The 21,784-nt window shown below is 41.5% G+C and overlaps 1 protein-coding gene across 8 annotated transcripts in view; it reads left to right on the plus strand.

Annotated features, from left to right (window-relative positions):
* Positions 1-20,190, plus strand: part of LOC110989498 (pumilio homolog 1-like) — a 50,770-nt gene extending 30,580 nt beyond the window's left edge. For 7 of the 8 annotated variants that reach the window (XM_087132913.1, XM_087132914.1, XM_087132909.1 and 4 more), the window contains 15 exons: positions 127-267; positions 591-711; positions 1,272-1,358; positions 1,905-2,041; positions 2,663-2,831; positions 3,488-3,622; positions 4,762-4,989; positions 6,270-6,464; positions 7,151-7,246; positions 7,638-7,909; positions 8,865-9,074; positions 9,323-9,613; positions 10,431-10,525; positions 12,345-12,434; positions 12,682-20,190. In XM_087132913.1, the coding sequence (XP_086989039.1) occupies positions 127-267; positions 591-711; positions 1,272-1,358; positions 1,905-2,041; positions 2,663-2,831; positions 3,488-3,622; positions 4,762-4,989; positions 6,270-6,464; positions 7,151-7,246; positions 7,638-7,909; positions 8,865-9,074; positions 9,323-9,613; positions 10,431-10,525; positions 12,345-12,434; positions 12,682-12,928 (2,514 nt within the window). In that variant the 3' untranslated portion in view covers positions 12,929-20,190. The remainder of the gene's footprint in view (positions 1-126; positions 268-590; positions 712-1,271; positions 1,359-1,904; positions 2,042-2,662; positions 2,832-3,487; positions 3,623-4,761; positions 4,990-6,269; positions 6,465-7,150; positions 7,247-7,637; positions 7,910-8,864; positions 9,075-9,322; positions 9,614-10,430; positions 10,526-12,344; positions 12,435-12,681) is intronic. The other variant, XM_087132912.1, reaches the window with a different exon arrangement.
* The last annotated feature ends 1,594 nt before the right edge of the window (positions 20,191-21,784 follow it).

Genomic DNA, 21,784 nt, shown 5'->3' on the forward strand with positions numbered 1-21,784 from the left:
TAAACTGGAGCAGAATTTTAACAATGTCTTACAAGAGTTTGAACGTATTGGAGGTAGAAAAGAGAACTGCGTAGGTTGACTAATGTGAGACGATTGAATGCTCACACTGACTTTACTCGATGATAGGTACCTGGCCAGCTTCAGATTGACACCGGTCAGATGGACTCGGGCAGTAACATGAGTGACCAGCTACAGTTTGACTACTCAGCTCAGCAGATGGTCCCTAGTATGGACAGTCCTAGTTACGTAGACTACTCCCAGGGGCAGGTAAGAACGAATGTCCCAGAATCCTTTGCTGTTTGGTCTTTATCGTCTCCGTGCTATAATCTTACCTCTTCCAGAGCCTAAAAATGTGCCGCCTGTCTGTGTGTTTACGTTAACTGTTCATCAACTTTCCTCCCTGCCTCAGACCACCTGTTATCTCATTAACATTCTTTGGAAGAGGTTACTGTATGCCCGTTATTTGAAGGAATGTCGGTTCAGCTTTCACATGATGAATTCTCATGGGGTTAAAATGCCAACAACTCCGTTGCATGCAGTTCAGGAAATTGTGATATTGATAGACCTGGTGCGCGTTTTTTTTAACCCAGCCTGGATCTGTACAGATGTTCCAGCAGCGGCAAGCGACACCGCAGGCGATCACTGTGCAGCAGTTAACACCACAACAGCAGCAGTATGCCATTGCTGCGGCGGCTCAGCAGCAACAACTTGGTGAGTCGTTCATCATTTCAACGGAATTGTCCATTGCACGGTCACATTATGGAAGCAGCTCAAATCGTTTTTCCTCACACAGCCGCTTTCCTTCCTCACCACTGGTTATTGTGCATGTATTTCCCCCAAGACTAGGGCTTCAGAATGGTTCACAAGGGAATTGTACCATACTCCAAAGTCCTCTTTTGTTCCAATTTCTGTTACGGATGCATGTCATTTCAAGAGAGTTCTAAGTGCATTGTCAGCATGAGGTGTGGGAGAACATTCATGACTCATGAACATATCCCAGTGGAAATGTTGAGATGGAGTGCTTGGATAATATTCAAAGCGGAACAAACGCCGCTTTTCTCCATGGTGTGAGGGAACAGAAGTGTTGAGAAATGTGTTTGTCATAGTTGATGCAGGGTAGGAATTCCAGTCAGTAAATGATCTACCAGTAAAGAAGCAACTGCTCTGTTAACCTTTTATTTAGGGTTTTTGGGGGTTAGTAATGAGATACTGTGTTTTCATCATCGCTGCAATAACCTGTATTGTGTGTGCTGCTTTTGTTGTTTTGTTAGGTCTAGCACAGACTGCGTTTGCTCCCAACCCGTACATCATTACCGGGGGTCCCAACGGCCAGGATCCATACTCTGTTGCCATCCCAGGTCAGTGGAATGCTATTTAAGGTTACCCTGCAACTTGCACAAATAAAGGAATGGTCTTTCTTAACAACCTTATTCCTGTCTGCCAGACTGAGGCTAAAGTGCAAGCATCTAGTAAAACAGCCACCTTCATTTTCAGCTTCAAGTGCTTTTTGTTTCTGCTGTCAAAATTGGAAATTGTGACAGGCCCAATAGAGTACCGAGGTGTGACGTCATTTAGAACCGGTAGATACCGTACAAACGAATGGAGTATGGTTCATGCACGGGTACTCCCGCTAACGCTTTTTTACACACACAAGCGTGCGTGTGATGTGTTCACTTCGGTACTCTGTAGGGCAGTGGGGAGAGTCACGCAAACGGGAGGAGGTAACCAGTGTCTTCCAGTCTATTGCCAGTGGCCTGTACATTTCTACATGTCAAATTAACGTCTTAACCGTAATTCTTTTCTTTAAACAGGTTAGTTCAGACTGAACTAAAACAAAACCTGGTATGTTGAAATGAATCGTTGAGGGAAATTGAAGTCCGAGTTTACCTTGTTGGCTGTTGTAGGTGGTGCAACGGTCGTGCAGCCTCAGTATGCTTACGGCGTCGCCCCATGGAGCGTGTATCCAGTTGGTATTATTCAGCAGCAACAGGGACAGCAGCAGCAAGGTCAGCAGCAACAGCCTCAACAGCAACAGCAGCAGGTAAGCCGGTTTGACCCGGCAGATACTCTACAAGGGGTGGAAGGCTGACCAGCACGGTCTGCCACTGTCATTTCGGTGTGATATGTCTGTCATTGCCTAAACGAGGTTGCAGTCATGCACAGCTTCAGCCCGGGTTCAAATGCTCATTTGTGTGTAAATATTTGATTGGTTTTTTTTGGGGGGGGGTTGGGTTGGTTGTTTGTAAATATGCCACGAGCAAGGCTACAGAGCCACTCCAGGTACAGGGCTATTAAAAAAAACAAAAAAGAAGGACTTGAACCATTCAGTTTGTGTGTTTTACTCACAGCTTGGGCTTGATCGCAATTCACGGCAAAGTTGTTATATACACACCTAGTGCAACCGGCATGGAGATGTACTTCACGGTTACACTGTTACTGTGTGTATGATCGTGAACGGATCAGTCTGGCTTTTGGAATGATAGAGTGCCCTTAGGTTGATGCGATCAAGCTCGTTTATTTGTTCATGAGCAAGATAATTTGCAGGGATTGCTGTCTTCCTCCCCCAGTACTTTTTCTCAGGGATAGTGAATGCATTGTGTAACAATCAAGATGAATGCGCCTGTATGTTATGCTACTAACCAGTTTTTTATATTAATTTAAGGTACGTGGACAAAATGGCCGCCCAATGACTCCACAACAACAACAACAACAACAGCAGCAGCAGCAGCAGCAACAACAGCAACAACCACCTCAAGGGGACCAAGCTGGTAACCAGGCTACTAGCAATCAAGCTGCCGCCATGGCACAGGCACAAGCGCAGGCCTTGCAAGGTACCCGTCTCTGTTAAGGAGATTCCTCTGAGGATGTGGGAATCCAATGCCCCAAGTCTGCTCACAGCTCATGCATCGTTTGGTTTGTGAAATTCAAGCTGTAGTAAACGTTTTTAAACTGTTTTATCTGGAATGTTCCATATTGCGTACCCAAACCTTCCTCTGCAGAGGTCACTTGGTCAGAAGCACAGGGATACACAAGTGGTGTCATTGTGTGTCGTGCAGTAAACAACCCCTCGGGGGGATTTCAGATGGCAATCTGTGCTGTCCAGAAATGGGAACAGTGTTGCAGTAGACCAACTGCACAGCACAAAAGAGCCCTGTGTCGTCACGGAAGCTGTGCAGAAAACACACTCAAAAGACTGGACTTTTGTTATTTGTGCATATGAGCACTGCCACCGATAAGTGAAGCAGCCAGTCACGCAGTATGACGTCTCAGAAATTTAGTAAAGAAACAAGAAAATGTCACTGAGGAGGATCATTAGTTCGGCCATGAATTTTTGATGAGCTAAAAATTATGCATTTGGATTAATTTTTCTAATCGTGTTCACAGTGGACAATTTTGATTGATGGTGAGTTCATGCTGTTTACTTTGAAAATGTCAAAAGGACAATGCTGATGACATGAATATTGATGTACATGAATATTCATTACAGCTGGATACCAGGTGCTTGCCCCAGCCTACTATGACCAAACTGGTGCCCTGATCATCAACCCCAGGCCGGGGACAGTCGGTGCCCCTATGCGGCTTGTACCCCCAGCGCAGGTCATTGTCAGTGCTCCACAGCAAGGTATGGCGGTCTCCCACATCTTGTCCTCGGGGTCCTTTCAGTGTCCACACTGTTGGTTCATTTCCCTCTCTTTCTCTCTCTCTCTAGCTTTGAATGACTGTCTGCTTGCAGAGGTCATTGAGGGTGATGTGGTTACTTGTTAACACCATTGCACTGTGGGAGTTAGTTGCACAGGCCCAAAAAAAACAGGTTGGAGTCCCTTTTTCCTAGACTTCCTTTGGAAATGCACTTCGCTGTGTGAAGCACCAGATAGCACCAGATTTAGCCGTCCTGGAAATCAGGGGAAATGAATTTCCCTTTTTCCAGTAAGGGAATTTGAGGAAAAAACCTCAAATCAGGCAAAAAGTCTGTGGATATTCCTTGGCCCAAAAGAGAAAGTGGTCACTCTGTTAAATTTTGTCTCGTGTCTTAACAACAAATTCTCTGAATGATTGGCTGTGATGGAATTCAGTGGAAAAAGGTCAAAATGTTAATGATTATCTTGGAAGTTTAAAGATTAATAAGGGAAAACTCTGGGAAGTTTTTGTCTTTGTGAAGTGCTGTGAACCCTAAAAATGGTGTTGTGTGCTTTTTTCTGGAATGTGATTATCGGAGAGTGGTTGTGTGGAGTGCGTTTGGTGTCAGGTATAACTCATGTACTCACTCCAGTGCTTTGTTAACCCTAACCTTTCCCAACTTTTCAAAATCCACTAGTGGCTTTGGAAAACTTTACAGGATTGAAGAGATAAAAATCAAGCCACTGTTATCGGTCTAAAACTTCTTCAACGTACCTTTGATGGATGCTGTTAGGTTTCTGTCCAGTCACTAAAAGTAATAAGTTAAGACTTTCCAAGTGGACTTTTTTCTGTTCAAAGTGATCTTGACCTTTAATGTTTCATGTAATGTCAAAATTTGTTCCCCCTACTTCTGAACATTTAAAAAGAGGTTTGATCTTGATTCTTATGTAAACATTTTCTAGTGCAATCTTTGTTCTGAGTTGGCCCTTGAGGAGAATAGTAATTTACTGTAGCTAGACCAGGGTGCATTGCCCATACATTCACACGTATTTGTACGGCAGGTTAAGCTCTAAATTTTGGTGAGAAACACAGTCAAAAAATGGTTGACTTAAAACGAACCCCCGTTGACTAATTTCTCGTCAGCGTCTGTAATGAACGGCCTGCCAGCCAACGGTTTTCGTCTGATGGGCAACCAGCAGCAGGGCCAGCAACAGGGCCCGGCGGCGTTGTCCATGTACGGCAGCAATGCTATGGCGTCCAACGCCCCCCAGAACAGCGCCGGCAGCCTGGGCACGTACACTCCCACCAGCTCTGTCTTTAGCAATGGCAGTATTGGGGCCGTAGGGTCATCGGTTGGGGCCATTGGAACCAGTAAGTCACATTGCGTCTCTACCCATTTCTCGTTGATTACCAATTGTTTATCATTTTTCAGAGAGTAAACACAGAGAACCTGAATAATCCTTAACCCCTTCGGGTTTTTTCTAGGCATTCTGCTCAACTCAACAATATGCAACAACAGAAAAAGTATGGCGCCTGCTAAACCTGACAGAATCCAACAAGAACATAAGGCCTCTTGTTCATTCCTCATATCAACAAAATCCAACAGAAAGTGACCACTGTGGGATATCACTGGGTCCAGCGTGATTAAAATTAAGGAAGTTACTGAAACTTTGTAGTCATATTAGGCAAGTGGTTACATATCTTCCTGTTGACACTGAACATGCGTCAAAGTTTTGTCAGGTTACCAGATTTTGTTCAATATGAAGGGGTTCAGTCATTCATTGGTCCTTCAAATTATGAACCCGTTAGGGGACTCAAACTCTCTCCTTTTGTCACAGGAGGCTGACCCAGGCTTTCAGGGTCCTGCATTTAGTATTTAAGCCCTAGATACTTTGATGCTTGTTGTGGGTTTGTTGTGACTAACTTGGGTGTGAACTCTCTTGGCAGCTACAAATATTGTCTGACTTCTTGAAAATCTGTCCTTTCCAGCCTTTCTACATATTGGGGTTTCTTTGTGTAGACACATTACACCATTTGTACACGTTTGTAATTTACAGACAAACAGCATTCTTACAGTTCCCAAGATTATTTCCAATTTTCCCCCACTTTTTTTTTTAGTCTAATAACACAATCTTACCAACTCTTTTAATCCTTCTTTAATTAGTATGAAACTGTTAGCAATTATTAAATTGAATCCTATACGTGTAGGTGTTTTAGCAGGAAAAGAGCTCATTTCTTCCAACCAAATCTTTTGAATTTACATTAAGATCTATGGCACTTTGCAGTGCACACTGCATCACTTTGTCATAGGCAGACAATTAAATTGTGTAGCGTGGTTTCATTGTGTGGTTCTCATGTTGATAGTTTGAAGATGGTTGATCGTGATGGAAAATGCAAAAAATGTTATTTCAATGAATTTATTTTACAAAAAAAGAGGATTGATAGTTCTTAATGCAGCACATCTGCTGGGCCCAGTGAGCATTAAAATCAATCCCGCTACGCACATGTACGCACTGATATCAAGGAATGGGCTCAAACAAACTTTCCAGGTGAAGGGTTTGTAATTTAAGCCTTGTTGCGATTGGGCTGTGACTCGGATCTCAGTGGACTGCAGTGTATTCAGCTTGCTGCGTGGCTTTTGTTGCGTGCAGGTTTGGGTTCTTCAGGACCGGATTCTCCCACAGCTCGGCGCGATTCCCTGACTGGCAGTGACTACAAGCGGCAGGGCCTGTCCATGAGTCAGTTCTACGGAAGCTCACCCCAGCTGGGACCCATTGGAATGCCGTCCGCCGGAGGCTCACTGACCCCACCGCCATCACAGAGTGGGCTGGGTGGACTTGGCCTCGGTAGGCGCTCTTCTACACAAACCATCTCTTATGTCTTAGACCCCCCCCCGTTTTTTTATTCAGGGTTACACTGTGTTTGGATACCTCTTGTACTGCAAGTCTAACAGAGGGTGTGTTTTTTGGTAGTCGCCATATTCGCGCATGTTTGTAATGGAGATCAGTGATGTGAGTACGCGTAACGAAGTTATCCCTCAATGTATGGTTTTTGCGTACATGCAGAACGCATGTAAGAACCTGCTTGGAAACCTTACAACCTGTCTGTCTTTCTTTTGCTGCTCGGGGGTGCACTTCAACTCAGGGCGGATAGTGAAAATCCTGTGTAGTTTCAAGTAGGATAAAATGAGTAAAAAGCTGGGTGGTTTTTGCAGTTATGAAGATTGAAGACTTCAAAGATGTTTTCAAGTCTAGATGTGTGCATGCTTGATGAAGTGGTTGTCCACATGTTGCTTCCCTAAACTTAAGTTGACACTAGCTTCCTCGTGTGTTACACCATTCCCCTGCCCCTTCTTGGATCGTATCGGCACCAGTATTGCCAATATATTCATTAACCCTAACCCTCCCAAATCCTCCAATTTTCAATACGATTTTACTGAGACCTTAGGGGGTTAGGGTTAATTAAGGAGCAATATGAGCGTTCATATTTGATTGTACACAGACATTATTCTCACACCATGCTTGCATTGCAGATAACCTGTTGACTGCACCGAGTTCCTCGTGGGACCGGACATTGCAGAAGAGGGACTGGGGCGCCGGTCGGGCCGTCAACCCCGCGGCACCATTCGGTATGGACACGACAAGATAAAGCGGCACTCGGTGTCTGTCTGCATGGAGTTATCGTGCACTTGTGCTGCTGTACCAGAGATTAATTGAAACCAAGTTGGGCTACTGTTTCAGACTTGTCACAAATGACTCTTGTATCTTGCAACATCATTCCTGTTATTTTGGAAGCAATAATCTATTTGCCTGAGTAAATATGTGAAGCTTTTTAGTGCATGTATACTGACAAGAAATATCTAGAATAGATGACGTGGGTGAAGTTATTGTTACATGTAATAAATCTTATGAGCATTTTTATTACTTCAATGTTTAGGGAATGGAAAACAAGCAGTTTTTGCTTGCCAATGATCCTGTCTGTTAAGCATTACCATTAAGATACTCGTTTTGCCTACCTAGGGTCAGAGGTGAAATTCCGTAGTGGAGCAGCCACCACCTCCAGCGGTTGGTCCAACACCCTCTTCCCGCCTCGCAGCCTCCGCAGCTCGGCCTACATGGAGAAGAGCGCCCCAGGCCGCAGTCGGCTGCTGGAAGACTTTCGCAACAACCGCTTCCCCAACCTGCAGCTGAGGGACCTGTCGGGCCACATCGTGGAGTTCTCCCAGGACCAGCACGGATCCAGGTTCATTCAGCAGAAACTGGAAAGAGCAACTTCATCCGAGAGACAAATGGTTAGGAATTTCATCCATCAGGCCTTGACAGACCGAGAATTTTTACGTTGAAATAATGTGGACTTGTAGCAACAGATACGGCCGTTTCACAATAGGGCGCCACCAAGAGTTTGCAACGCATTGGCCAATCACAATGCGCGGAATTTGTCGACCCAATTGCGCGTTTGGAAAGGATCGACAAATTTCGCGCGTTCTGATTGGCCAATGCGTTGCAAACTCTTGGTGGCACACTATTGTGAATCGCTCATATTTGCGGCCTTCACAGTTAACAGTTTAACAGCATGCTCTGGGGGAAGTTGAATTGGTATATCTTTTAAATCAGATGTCAGACACATAACAGAGCAGTACTTGCTTCTTCGTGGAGTCTTGGCCCAAAACTGAATTTGAATGATGTTCCTGTACTAAGGGTGGGAATTTACGTTTAATTGGAAGAACATTTAGAAAACTTTCCCCTACAGTTTAAACATGTAAATGTCCCACGCTTGCCATGGTGTCATTGAGAACTTTAAACGCAACAAATTGTATACAATGTAAGTAGTTGCCACAAAGTTCCTTGATAAATTCATGGTTTTCCTTCAACATGACCGAGCAGTAAAGTTTTCTGAAAATCAGATTTCATTTTACAGGCATTGTTAACAAAAATGAATGCCAGATTTGCATCAGTTAAGATGTCAAACCACTATTAAAGGGGCAGTTCCATTTAAACGTTTGGGAAAGTCTGTAAATGCATTTGGAACTTTCTTTGTTTAAACGTGTAAATGCCCCACCTTTATCCTGTACGGCCTGCACAGATGTCTATAGGTATGCAACTTGAGCCTTATCAATAGAGGGCGCTACCAAGAAGCTGAACCTAAATCCAGTCTTGGCAGTTTCTGCAAGCATACCCAAAAAATTCCGAGTGCACCTCTCACGCTCGAATGACCCTGCTTTGATATGTGTGACTCCCTTCTTACAGGTGTTCAGTGAGATCCTTGGAGCAGCCTACAGCCTCATGACGGACGTCTTCGGTAACTATGTCATCCAGAAATTCTTTGAGTTTGGCACAACTGAACAGAAGCAGGCGTTGGCCCAGCGCATCCGGGGACACGTCCTGCCACTGGCGCTGCAGATGTATGGATGTCGTGTCATCCAGAAGGCCTTGGAATCCATCCCACCAGAGCTTCAGGTAAGACAAACGAACTAAGCTTTGTGTTTTGGATTTCAAATGCAAGTACGGTTTTTGTTTTATTTGAATGAAAATCGTCTCTGCCTTTGATATGAGATTGTGTACGAAAGCCTATCTTGTAGCATTTTGAAAAGAAACAATTGAATGAATGGTGTTGTGGCTGAGCACAGCCGCGGTAGGCTGCAGTGGTATTAGCACAGGAAAACTCACCAGTTTGACTTTTGATCTCTCATTCCCCCACCCCCCAGTTGGAGGTCGTTCAGGAGTTAGACGGCCATGTCTTGAAGTGCGTCAAGGATCAGAACGGCAACCACGTTGTGCAGAAGTGCATCGAGTGCGTGGACCCGGTGGGTCTGCAGTTCATCGTCGAGGCCTTCCGGTCTCAGGTCTACTCCCTGTCCACTCACCCCTACGGCTGCCGTGTCATCCAGCGCATCCTGGAGCACTGCACAGTGGACCAGACGAAGCCATTACTGGACGAGCTGCATGAGCATACGGAGTCGCTTGTACAGGATCAGTATGGAAATTATGTAATACAGGTAAGGTCTCAGGATGTGAGTAACCGATTAGGACAGAGCCAACAAGATTAAACCAAGGTTTGTTGAAACTTGGCATGCGTATCAAGGCATCCATTATAAGTTTGCATGTGGGGCTTTCAATCTGGTTTGACGAAAGGTCATAGTTAATACTCTCATAGGTGTTTGATAGTGTGATGAGTACAGTCTGTGGGAAAAGATAACTTTTAGGGCCTTCATTTCTTGCAGAGAAAAAAGGACATTTTCTGAAAGAAGTAGGCCAGATTTTCATGCAAAATGGGTGTTAAGGTGGTAGCATGACATCAGTGGAAAAATATCTGAAGGCTTGGCGCACTATAAAAAACAACAGCATTCCAGCAGTATCGAAAAAATATACAGTGGAGTACTATTTTGTGTCATGTTGAGTTGTGGTCGGCGTGAGTGGGATGTACATATACTTTCTGGAGCAGCATTTCATATGTAATTTTTTTTCTCCTTGCCTTGCAAGGATTTTGAAAAAACAATCAAACACTGTCCTTATTATATCACCACACTTTTCTGTCAGTCTACTTTCCTTCAACTTGCTGTGCTTGATTAATAAGTTACGAAGACTCCAAAACACATTCGTCAGGGGTCTCAATCTGGGAAGCGATAGGTTGTAGAGAAAGCTAAACGTTAAATGGAATGAGCGTGTCTGTGCTGAATAATTCTTGTAATCCATGCATTCTGGTAAAATTTTCCATAATCCATACTCTTCCAGATTCAGCCTGTTAATATGTTGTAGTCTGACTCAGAAAGTGCTGAAAGATTTCCTACATTTTTCCCTCTCTTCTTCCTGTAGCATGTCTTGGAACATGGTCGCCCAGAGGATAAGAGCAAAATCGTGGCAGAGTTGCGAGGGAAGGTTCTTGCTCTCAGCCAGCACAAATTTGCCAGGTAGGACATCTGTGCAACCCCTCAAGAAATTGATATGTGTAATCAGTGTTCTTGCTAGGACCATTTATGGTGCCGGGTAAATTTTTGGATTACCAAACGTAGCGTGCGCAGTGAGCGGAGCTCTCGCAGCCTACAGCTGGGTTTTGAGGGGAATCCCAGAAGGATTTCCCCCTACGTCATCGTGAAGGCATTTTTACAATAATGCTTTTGCAATCAGTGGCTAATTTGATGCGAAGAAAATGAGATACATATTTCTTAGGTCTTTGCTTACTTGTTTAAAATTGCAAAATAGTGCAAAACTGCAACTTTGTAAGCTTGAAATATGATCAAATTGGTACATTTTCAGCAATATTTCAGTTAATTTTTTGGAAAATCCGCACTGGGCGGCACAGCCAATTTGAACTCAAGAGCTGGGTGGAAATTTACAGTACCGGTTGGTTCCGCCTGGCACCGCCCACCGTGGCTAGAACACTGTAACACCGTATGGTTTTTGCATCAAAACACGGACACCCTTGCAGTGCCCTTGTAGTGAAAGTCAACCCTGAAAATTAAGATCCATGGTCTGCATGGCAACATTTAGAAATGTTTACGTTTGTCCCCAAGCATTTGATAGTAATTCTTCACATTTGTTGTAGAATGGACAGTTTTCCAATATTTTGCTTCAGCAACTTCCTTTACTCACTCTGGACCTATCACGAGGCAGGGGGAATTTACCCTTTTTAATTTCAGTTGACAAGATGTTGGACAACAACAGAAAATATTACCCTTTCAACGACAGAGACTGTCTTTCTTGTGGGCAACCTAAAATGGGAAAAGTAAACCATTGTCACGGTGACTTTTAATTTGAAGTCCACAGTGATCATGGTTTTTAAGGAGGAAGGAAGTTCAATTTTGTTCTCTAAAGATTCGAAAGAGACCTGTGGCATCGTCTTTTTCGCCTCATATTTTTGGAGCGGAGTTACCTACGAGTATAAATTTGGTATCACTGAAAAGCCCATTCCTTTCTCTTTATTCTCATATGCATATCTCAAAAAGTCATAAATGGGGATCATTCCTCAATATGCCATGGCATTTTCTCAAATCCGCAAGATTTGAGAAAAAATAATAGGTGTTTCTTCTTCTTGGGTCAAATGAACCACCTGACATCCGACCCCGCACATTATTAGGAGAAAGTCAGTGTGGTTACAACTATGTAAAAAGTGGTGAAGTTGTTAGAATCTGACCTTGTTTTGCTATTTCCTCCTTTTGAATGACAATAATCCGATTTTCAATGTGTGTGTGGTTTAAATCAACTCTAAATATGGGCACAACAAATTATGGCATAGGAAAGGATGTGTCGTCATTGAAATGTGGTTCCATTGATTTAGAATGGTGTTTACTTCAAACTTATTTCCTTGATGACCGGGGCCCCACATTTTAGCCCTGTTTTCATCAAAACAAGCAAAAAGTTTTGAGTAAGGGATCGTCTCCAAAGTCCGGAATGTACCCGCTCTGTTAGACTGCTCACACTGGAGCGTGTGTGTCCCACCAGGACATTCGCGTATCAATGAAAAGAGTATCAGTGTGCAAAGATGGTTCTGAGGTAGCCTTCCAGTAGGAATGCTGTGTTCTATGTAGAACCGCTGCCCAGTCTGCAATGAGAACAAGGCTTTGCAAAGGGAACGTCCCGACTGTTCCAAATTATGAGACATTCCGTTGAATATGAGAATCTAGATTGAAGATGCAATAGCTTGATTTTTTTTTTTGGTTTCTTCGTTCCAAGCAGTAATAAAAGCATTTGTGTTTGTCAATTCACTTGTGATTTTTCGGTTTGGTTCAGCAATGTGGTTGAGAAGTGCGTGACACATTCATCTCGTCCAGAGAGGGCGCTACTGATAGATGAGGTCTGCTCCTTCAATGTCAATGATGGGTAAGTCAAGTGAGACAAGCCTCAGATGCAGTGTGAAATTTTGTAACCGGAATTTGCAAGTAGAAGAGATCGGTAAAATGGGCTGTTTGTTTTTCAGTGAAATGATCAAGATTATTGAAATTAAAATGAAAAGTCAAGAGCCAAGCTTTAATTGTATCACAGATTGAAGAAGCATAAGATTTGATGCTGTTTTGGAGACTGCCCTCAACATCCATTTTAAATCACAGCGTCTTTTTTCCCTTCCCAGTAGTAACAGTGCCTTGTACACCATGATGAAGGACCAGTACGCCAACTACGTCGTCCAGAAGATGATCGATGTGGCTGAGCCTAACCAACGCAAGATCCTCATGCACAAGATCCGGCCTCACGTGGGCACACTGAGAAAGTTCACTTACGGCAAGCACATCCTCGCCAAGTTGGAGAAGTTCTTCATGAAGAGCAGCAATGACCTGGGACCCATTGGAGGGCCCCCTAATGGGAGCTTGTCTGTTTGAGTGAGTGCCTCCCACACTCAGGTGGCCTGCCTCAGTTTTGTTGATGGTTGGAGAGTACTCAAATTACGACCTTCAGGTCTTGGGTAAGTTGAGAAGGTATGTAGGTAATTCAGAGGTTGCCTGCTAGGTGAATGAGTGCATGTCTTGATTTTTCCTGACTTTCTTGAAGAGGTCATTTATTTCTTGGAGCTAATACTCTATTTTACAGGACTTCTGCAATTTCTGTCATCAGTAATTTTTTGTAATTTGTGGAACACAATATTGTTGACATTTAACTGTCTGAGTGAACGATGTTTCAGTTGAAAATGTAAGAAAAAAAAAAGAAATTAAAAAAATGGCAAATGATTCTAAAAGATAACAAGTGGCACGCAATGTTGAAGAAATCAAGAAAGGTCGATCTTCTATAGGTCAGAGATTGAGGAGGAAAAAAAATTTCAAAGTGAGTTCATTGTATCTTTTTAATTTTTTTTTTTATGTTCAATATTACTACTTGTAAAAATGGTTTTTAATACCTTTCCTGGTAAGGGAGAGCCCATTGAGGTTTACATTTGATTCATTGAAAAAAGGTGGAAGGATCTGAGCAGTTAAATTTGTTTGCGATATCATTTGTAAGGTGATGTTTGGTTTTCAGACTTGAATTTTTATTTCATTTTTACTTACAAATTTCATATTTGGCAGTAATGCTTAGTAACCTGTAAGTATATGTATTACTAAACAGACAAAGTGCCGGCTTTATTTTTACCGGATTTACTGTAGTTTGTGTGGAGTGTTTGAATATTAAAAAAAGAAAAAGCTCAGATTTATCATTATGCTTGCTTTGTAAGGAATCACCCTTGTAGAAACTGTAGACATATAGAATATGTATAGTATATGCAGTGTTTTGTGTAGATAGTCATGGACATTTAGAGCCATTTTTGGTGTCAGAAAAGAGCACTGGTATATTTTCGGATGTTAGTCAGTGAAATTGTAGAGACTGCTTTGTTGGTGGAGTGTGTTTTCAGGAAAATGAACAACGGACAACATGTCGTTGAGGATTTTGTAAAGTGTCAGAACTTCCATTGCTGGCAAAACAAGTGCTCCCTTCTTTACCGTGGCTCTAGAAATACGTCCTATTTCAGTAACTTTGGAACAGTAGGTCTTACGGTGGTGTATGTATTGGTATCAAGCGTTGCATATAATTCACAGTAGTTATAAACTTTAGAATAGTATGCCTGAAGATTCTAGTTTGGCTTACTTGTAATTCTTGCTGTCTTTTCAAGCTGTTTTACTAGTCCCAAAATTCCCTTTCCTTGAAATGAATTATCCGAAAAATCGGTCTCACAAAGCCAGTGATTTGAAAATATTTAGTTTTGGAATCAGGTTTTGCAAACAGTTGTCTTCTATTTGAATAGAATTTTTTTGGCATTTTTTTTTCCCCCAAGCATCTTCGCTCTGAACATCAGGCAAATTAGCTGTGTTTTTTTCCCATATGAAATAGATACAAAGCAAGTGGTCTTTAGGTGAATTCAGTCTTCCAGTATGTGCCTTGGTATTATACAGGACAGTGTATCACGAATTTTGCTTTCTGCCGTTTCACCCAATTCGTCCGCACAGTTTTTGTCAGCAGTTTTTTTCTAAAGGAAATAGGACCTCATAACCCTGAACAGATGAACTTTTATGTGATGTCTGAGATAACAGGACTTATGTCAGTTCCATGTGTTATGCAGTCGGCAGCAGTAATGTGTCTTCGGAGCTATTGGTTTGGACAGTATTACTGGCCTGCTAGTCCCATGCCTAGAATATGGGGGGGGGGTGTCAGTTGCCTTTATGGCCACACCTAGGAAACCTTGGTATGGAACTGATGGTTATTGGATTGTCGGGTGCAAGACGATGAGGCCACTGTAAAAGGGATAAAAATGGTGAACATCTGATTGATTTATTTTGATCACTAAAAGAAACAAAAGGTGAAATTGCAATGGTTGCTCTTCTTGTTCAAGAGCTTTTTCCAAGACTGAATCTTCAAAAGAACCAGCCCGAATCTGAAAGGTTCTGGATGCAAAAGCCACAAAGAACAGGTGAATTCATCTTCCGACGAGAAGGTGAAAGTTCTTGGCTGTTTTTTGAGGTAGAGTTGTCCAGGACAGCTGGATCTTACGGGCTGCGGTTGTGTTATAGAGCTGGACATTAAAGGACGGGATTGTCACTTGGCACTGTTCAAGCTTCACTTCACACTGAAACTCTGAGTTTGATGTCGCATTAAGCTGTTTGGAGCACATAGAAACGGTGATTCGATCATGATCCAGAACAAGAAAAACATGCAGCAGGCTCACTCGTAATGTTGACCCCTGAATTTCCCCCGTACATTTTTCTTCCACAGTTTTTAGTTTAAAGTGGACAATTTTTAGGTTTATTTAGGTTTATTCACTGTATTTTAAGTGTACATTTGTATGATTTCTTCCTCGTTTTCTTTTTTGTAAAAAAAAAAGCCTGACCCTGTTGCTGATTTAACGTGTACATCCTTACCTCTGGTTTTTGTAAAATGCATTTTTTTTTGTTTCTTTTTAGGTTTGGGTGGAAATGGAAAGAAATCTTGCACTTAGATTGTATATACTGAGCCTTCCAAAATCAAATGGGAAAAAATATCGTACTTTTAACCTGGAGGATGAATTGTCACAGTGTATTAGGAAACTATTGGGGTTACTTGTTCAAAAGAAGCGCAAACTAAGGTGTTTTAAGGCACACAACTACTTGAAGGTAAAAACATGTCTAAATTATGTCAAAAACCAACAGGAAGATAAGAACACCCACGCCTATATAGAAGTAGCAACAATAATCATATCAGCTTGGGGTTCCAAAAGCAATTCCATTTTTTTAAAAAAGAAATTAGAAAAATCTTTCACTTCAGAAGTTGTTTCCCTCGTGTTTAACACTGAGCCCTGAACACTGGTGCCAAGTGGATCAGAGTGTGCTCTTGACTAGGCCGACAGTGGCAATACCCGACTCTTTCTAGATTTGCACATTGCCACACTTATCACTAAATTGAAATTCCCCCCCCCCCCAGTTTTTTGAGATCGCTATCGGTGTGCAAGACATCTTGATCTGCAAGACTTGCGTCGCCGTGACTGTGCCGTTAGTTATCCCTTAATGTCCCGGTTCCGGACCATGTTTCAATGTGTATCTGTCCCAACAGAGAATCAGGTGTTTAACTTTGTTAAAATGGAAACCTTGTATGTTGTTGTGTACTGTCCATAAGCAGCAAGGCATAACTGGTTCCATTGGTGCTAAACATTTGTTTATATATTTAAAAAAAAAAAACTGGTTTTCCAGGTGACTAGCAATCCACGCTTTCTGTGGGTACCTCTGTACATTATGTCGGCCATTTTTTTGCATTGGTTCGACCCTGTAAATTACTGTACCAAATGAAAGACGTCGGTGACCTAAGGACAGCAGTATGTAGACCTGCCTAACGTCCTTGGCGTATTGCTGGAGGTCCTAAGCATGATTTTATCCTGATCCTGTCGAGGTCGAATTCTTATCATCCTTCCTACTAGCCGGTGTATCATAACCTTATACCAAGTCATGCATCTGTGTACTAGTGTAGAATGGGGAACTCACGTTTCCTAACAATTCTGCCAGGTTTTTTTTTTCTTGCTATGAAAGACTATTTGACAGAGTTTTTGAGGAAAGTTTGAACCCATCAGGCCCCAGTTTAATATTGTAATTGCTGTGCTAGCCTTAATGTGGAGATAACCTTAAATTGGCAAGGGGGACTCATTTACCTGAATCCACATTGTAATCATAAAGTGTTGGCTTCTGCTTCCGAAGTATGCACCTCTAATTACACGTCAGAGAGTAAAGACATGCTGTCGATACATGAACCCCCCCCCATTTTTTTTTTTAAAGTAAAAGAAACTCAAACCGATCTTGAGAAACTGATGAATTTTCATCACCACTGGCCTTTCTGTGATGCTTTGAGTGAAAGGCAGTTTGTTGTGTACAGAAGACTACGTGGCCAATTGGCCAAACCACAAAAGTGTGCAAAAAGTTGAATGTTCGTTTGAACTTCTGAGAGCGAACGCCCGCAATCACAGATATTTTTCATGGGTCAAATGATAGATATAATAGTTGCTTTCCAAGTGAAATGTGTACAGTACCATACCAGGTGTGAGTGAATATGCACCAGCAAATGTACAAAATGTTCCATAGATTTTGAACAATTTTTTTGAATGACAATACCAGAAAATACATGTACAGTTTTTGCTGAGTAAGTGTAGTTTTTTGCCAACTGAATTAGATGTGTCATGCCAGTCATTTTGGCACTGCAATGATTTTGATACAACACAGAAAAGGTGTTATTTTTGTTTCCAATGTGCTGCCCTTGTAAGGAAATTGTGAATACCAATTTTGCCATTTTTATCATGGTTTTGGATTAGTGCTTTAGATTGTATTATAATTCCACATTGACAAGTCAGCGGCATTTCAAAGGGCTTGGTGTATATTGAATATTTTCATGCAAAAATTTACTATGGGGAATTTTTTTAATCCCGAAATGTTGATATTTTGTCAGTCTTTATTGCTTCTTTATATCGGTGTATCTCTCTGTTGATCTTTCTGTCAGTTGCCTGTTAATTTTTGGGTTGTCAAGAGATTTCGTTATAAATATCTTATAAAATGAGGATTAATTTTATTTGTGCATACTAAGGTACCCTCAAGAATCCACTGGTTTGTAATATGTTTCCTCCAGTAAGCATGTATACATTGTAGATTTATTATTGATACTGTAATTGCAAATAGTGAAACAATCCTGAACATTTTTCTGCTACTGACCTGTATAAAAAAAACGTGATGTACAAAAGAAAGATGTAAATTCCCGAGTAAAGTATAAAACAAATAATGTAAAAAGACTTCCTGCTGGAAATACAGGTTATTGATACAATGTTAATAGAACTAGAATGAGGTCATTCCGCCATTAAATAACTATGATTTTTGGTGCAGAAGTGTTCAGTTTTACCAGTTTTTTTTCTCTCTCTCTCTTTTCCTGGGAGGGATAGATCATTGTAAGTTGCCATTTCGACTATGCAATGCGTGTACTGCTGATACAGGATGTAACTTTTATGTCACACGTGGAGATGTGAACTACTGTTTGTAATTGTCAGATTCAAAAAAATCTTATAGCCATCCTTGTTTTCCATGTCAGTGATTTACGGACCCCTGAATGTAGACAAGTTGTTCAGTTTGGTCAAGTAGCATTTCTGTTCTATCCAGTCTGTCAAGTGATGTTGAATTCCAATTCATGTTAAAATGAAGAAACTCCAGAGACCAAAATGCACAACACGTTTCTCGCGTTTCACATGGAACAAATGAACAAAAAAGGCATTGTTTATATTGTAATGAGCATTAGTTTCTCCCTTTGAGCACCTACAATTTAACGGGACATTTAATGGTGGTGTGACCTCCTTACCCTTTCTGTATCAAAGAGACATTGTAAATTTGTAGTTTTATTCTTTCTCGTAATTTTTTGCAGAAACTTGAGTTGCAACATGTTTATAGGGTCATCCCCATTTTTCTACAGAAACAGCAACATTGTATAATAAGTCCCAGCCCGGAGGGATGCATTCTGTCTGAATGCATACCCGGGCAGTCCGTCATCTTTCACTAGTTGGATTCCCTTTACAAGAAAAAAAAATATTTTGCGGCTGTTTAAGACAGGATTTTATCCAAATAAGTGTCCAGTTGGTGGAATCCTTCTTGTTGGGCCTTTCACTAAAAAGAAACAAATTACATTTCTCGAAATACTTCAAAATAGTGCCTTGAGCTATAAAAATAATTCTTTGTAATAACAATACAGTTGAGTTGCATTTGTAATCCTCTGCATTGTACATGGTGTAAGAAATTTAAAAAAAAGAATAAAATCATAGCGCATTTTTGGCGGAATTTTTGGTAAACGACATTTCTTTTTCTTTTCCTTTGAATGATCACTTTTTCTAACAGTGTAACCAGATTTATAGTTGCTTGTGCGGTAGAATAAGTCCTTTGTATGTCATATGAAAACAACCGACCTGAGTGTTAGTGGCATGCCCTGTATGAGCAAGGCTGCCTAGTCTTTCTTTTTTTTTTTGAAGGTTTTTGGTTTTCACTACCGAGTGACACTAAATGTCCAATGATTTCTGGCAGCGTTTGTGGAATGTCTCTAAGGTCATTGCACGTTCAATTACGAGGTGCCCCGGCAGGTGGCCAGTCAATTTACTCCTTGTCTATACCAGTGATCTATCTCTCGCCCTCAGAGATGGTCTACTTCCTTTTCTTGTCTTCTGCCGACCACGGTTACTCCCTTGCTCAACGCAAATTATGCACAGAGTTACATATATTACAATGTTGCAAATCAAAATGAAAATACTACTTTGTAATATCCTGTATCTATGTCGTTCACTGGACCTGCACATTTTTGAAGACAACCAACCTCATTTTCGTATAGAAATCATTGGTGTACAGTGATGTATTATCGCGTTGAAACCAAGTAAAAATACATGAAATAGACGTTTGTAATCAAAGTATGAACATAGTATATGAATAACGGTAAATAAATTGTAAATGCTTACTCCATCCCAAGGTATTATAAATAGGCCAATGTGCCAAAATTTGTTAAATAACCATTTTGTCTGTGTATACATGTGCCGTAAATGCGATAATTTATTTCATGTTTGATAAATTTCTTTTCTTCGGCTTTTTGTTTTTCTTTTGGGAGATAAATGATTCAACATGGCTGTTGTAGATTTGTATAATTAATGTAATATTTTCGTTTCGCCGTGCGGCAAGGTGTTTTCGCTTGTACTTTACAGTTTTATTTTAGTTTCACATTGCAGAGCAGAGTTAAGCCACTCTTAGAGATTATGGAACCTTTTATCCTGTTCATTTTTATAGTGATTTTCAGTATTGTATTCAAATGCAACCTATGTTGACGTGATGCCAAGGCCAGAACAGTATGAAAGGACAGTGATTGGTCGTTCGTTGTAAACCTCGTGATGTCATCACGAGACGTTTATAGTCAGAAACTTAGTGTGCAAAGGACGTGTGTATGCTGCGCAGCCCGTCCATTGAGCAGAGGCGTTTGTAAAGAGTTTAGAAAAGTTGTATTAAAAAGCTGATAAAGTCGTAATTGCCTAGCTATGCGCATTTTCGATGTACTTCTAGAACCGCTTCAGTGTTTAACAAGCAAGAAAACTCCCATCCGTGATAGGTTTTACTTATTTACTCGAATAAATTTCCCGCTTTTGCAAATGTGACGTCGTTGCGCTCTTTTGTGGCCTTTATTTCTATTGTTACTGGTGGTCACCTTCTTTTTTCAGTTACACAACTATCTGGTGATATACTATGTATTGTCCTTTGGGGAAAATGGTTTTTGACAGGAGACTAGTCTTCATGCCTCATGGAAGCTTCCCCTGGTGAAATGCTGTGTTTACTCCCCTTCGAGAAAAAAATCCTCCAGAGCCACGATTATAGCCTTTATTCAAGTCGGGGTTCCTCGTGTAGTGTGTTGTGTAAATTGCCCCTGGGATGAGGATAACGCATAAGAGACTGAAGCACGAATCAGTATTGTATTGATAAGTTTTGAGCGTCAATATGCTTGCAGGAATGAGACATGAAATGTCCTGTTTGCAAAAGTTCTACGTGTGTTAAACCATAAAGCCTAAAACCGCAAAGATCTGCATCGAGCGGAAACAAGCAGACTTACAGTATCACGCACACAACCAGTTGTGAATTGAACTTTGCTTTTTTTGGGGGGGGGTTGTCGACATCAATTGGTTTGAAAATGTCCTTTTTTGGACCAGTCAAAAGATTCGAAAATATCGACTGTTACAGCGTCAGTGTGGGGATATTGATAGGTAACTCGGTGTGTGATGGTTGTGTATCGAACACCAAATGTTTGATTCCAACTGATTCCCTGGAAGCTGAACATGGAAATAGTGTTTTTGGTTTTTTGTTTTGTTTGGGGTTTTTTGTGTGCCGTTTTTCAGCTGTCATCGCCATTTTTGGACAATTTAGCTGTTGGACGGCATGTTAAACGTGGCCCCATGACCGAAAAGTGGTCAGGTTATCAAATTTCCCTACCCCCTTGTCAAAACCAGGAGGTTGAATCACCCCCTCCGCTTTGTATACCTATGCTGTACTCATGGAATATAATGCGACCAAATGGTCCGTGATGCGACCGAGCAGTGGTAATTTAATGGTTGAAAACGGAAAAGGAGAATCAACCGACTCAAGATTTGCTACCCGCCTTGAGCAGAATCACCCCCTCATCGGTTGAAAAGAGCCATGTCGGTCAGGAGCGTTATTTTGTTGGTAGCGATTTGACCGTAACGAGTGCAATTTATAGTCGTTCGTGAACCAGCGAAGTGTAGTTCCGACCAAAGGAGCCTTCGTTGCTAGAGAAATTGTGCCATTTCTTGCTCCAGCTCGGGGGTCATAGCGGCGTCCCATTGTAAATATTGAGAGTTCGGATGACACACAAGTGTTCTGAATATGCATTATATGCACACCGTTTAAAGGGATAGCTTTTATGTTCATGTACGCGCGCTATACTTTATTCTGTGCTAAATATTCAATTTCAGCTGAATTTACATGTACATTGAACAATTTACAAACTTATTTTGTGGTTGATCAGTTAGAAACGAAAACGGATTGTTAGGCTTATGGCAAGGTGTGAGATCAGTGAAACAAAAAGAAGTTCACATTAAAAGAATGGAAATGTATAACGATTAAAATATTTAAAAAAAACACTGAGGTTTCATGGACAAGGCGGTTGGTTGGTTGCTCGTCAGCGCGGCGCGGTCGGCAGGATTAACCCTGAGGAACCCAAGGCTTCTTGTAAATGACATA

Source organism: Acanthaster planci, linkage group LG02, assembly GCF_054643075.1.
Source record: "Acanthaster planci isolate LZ-2023a linkage group LG02, COTS_SCS, whole genome shotgun sequence".
In the NCBI taxonomy this organism is placed as follows: Eukaryota; Metazoa; Echinodermata; class Asteroidea; order Valvatida; family Acanthasteridae; genus Acanthaster; species Acanthaster planci.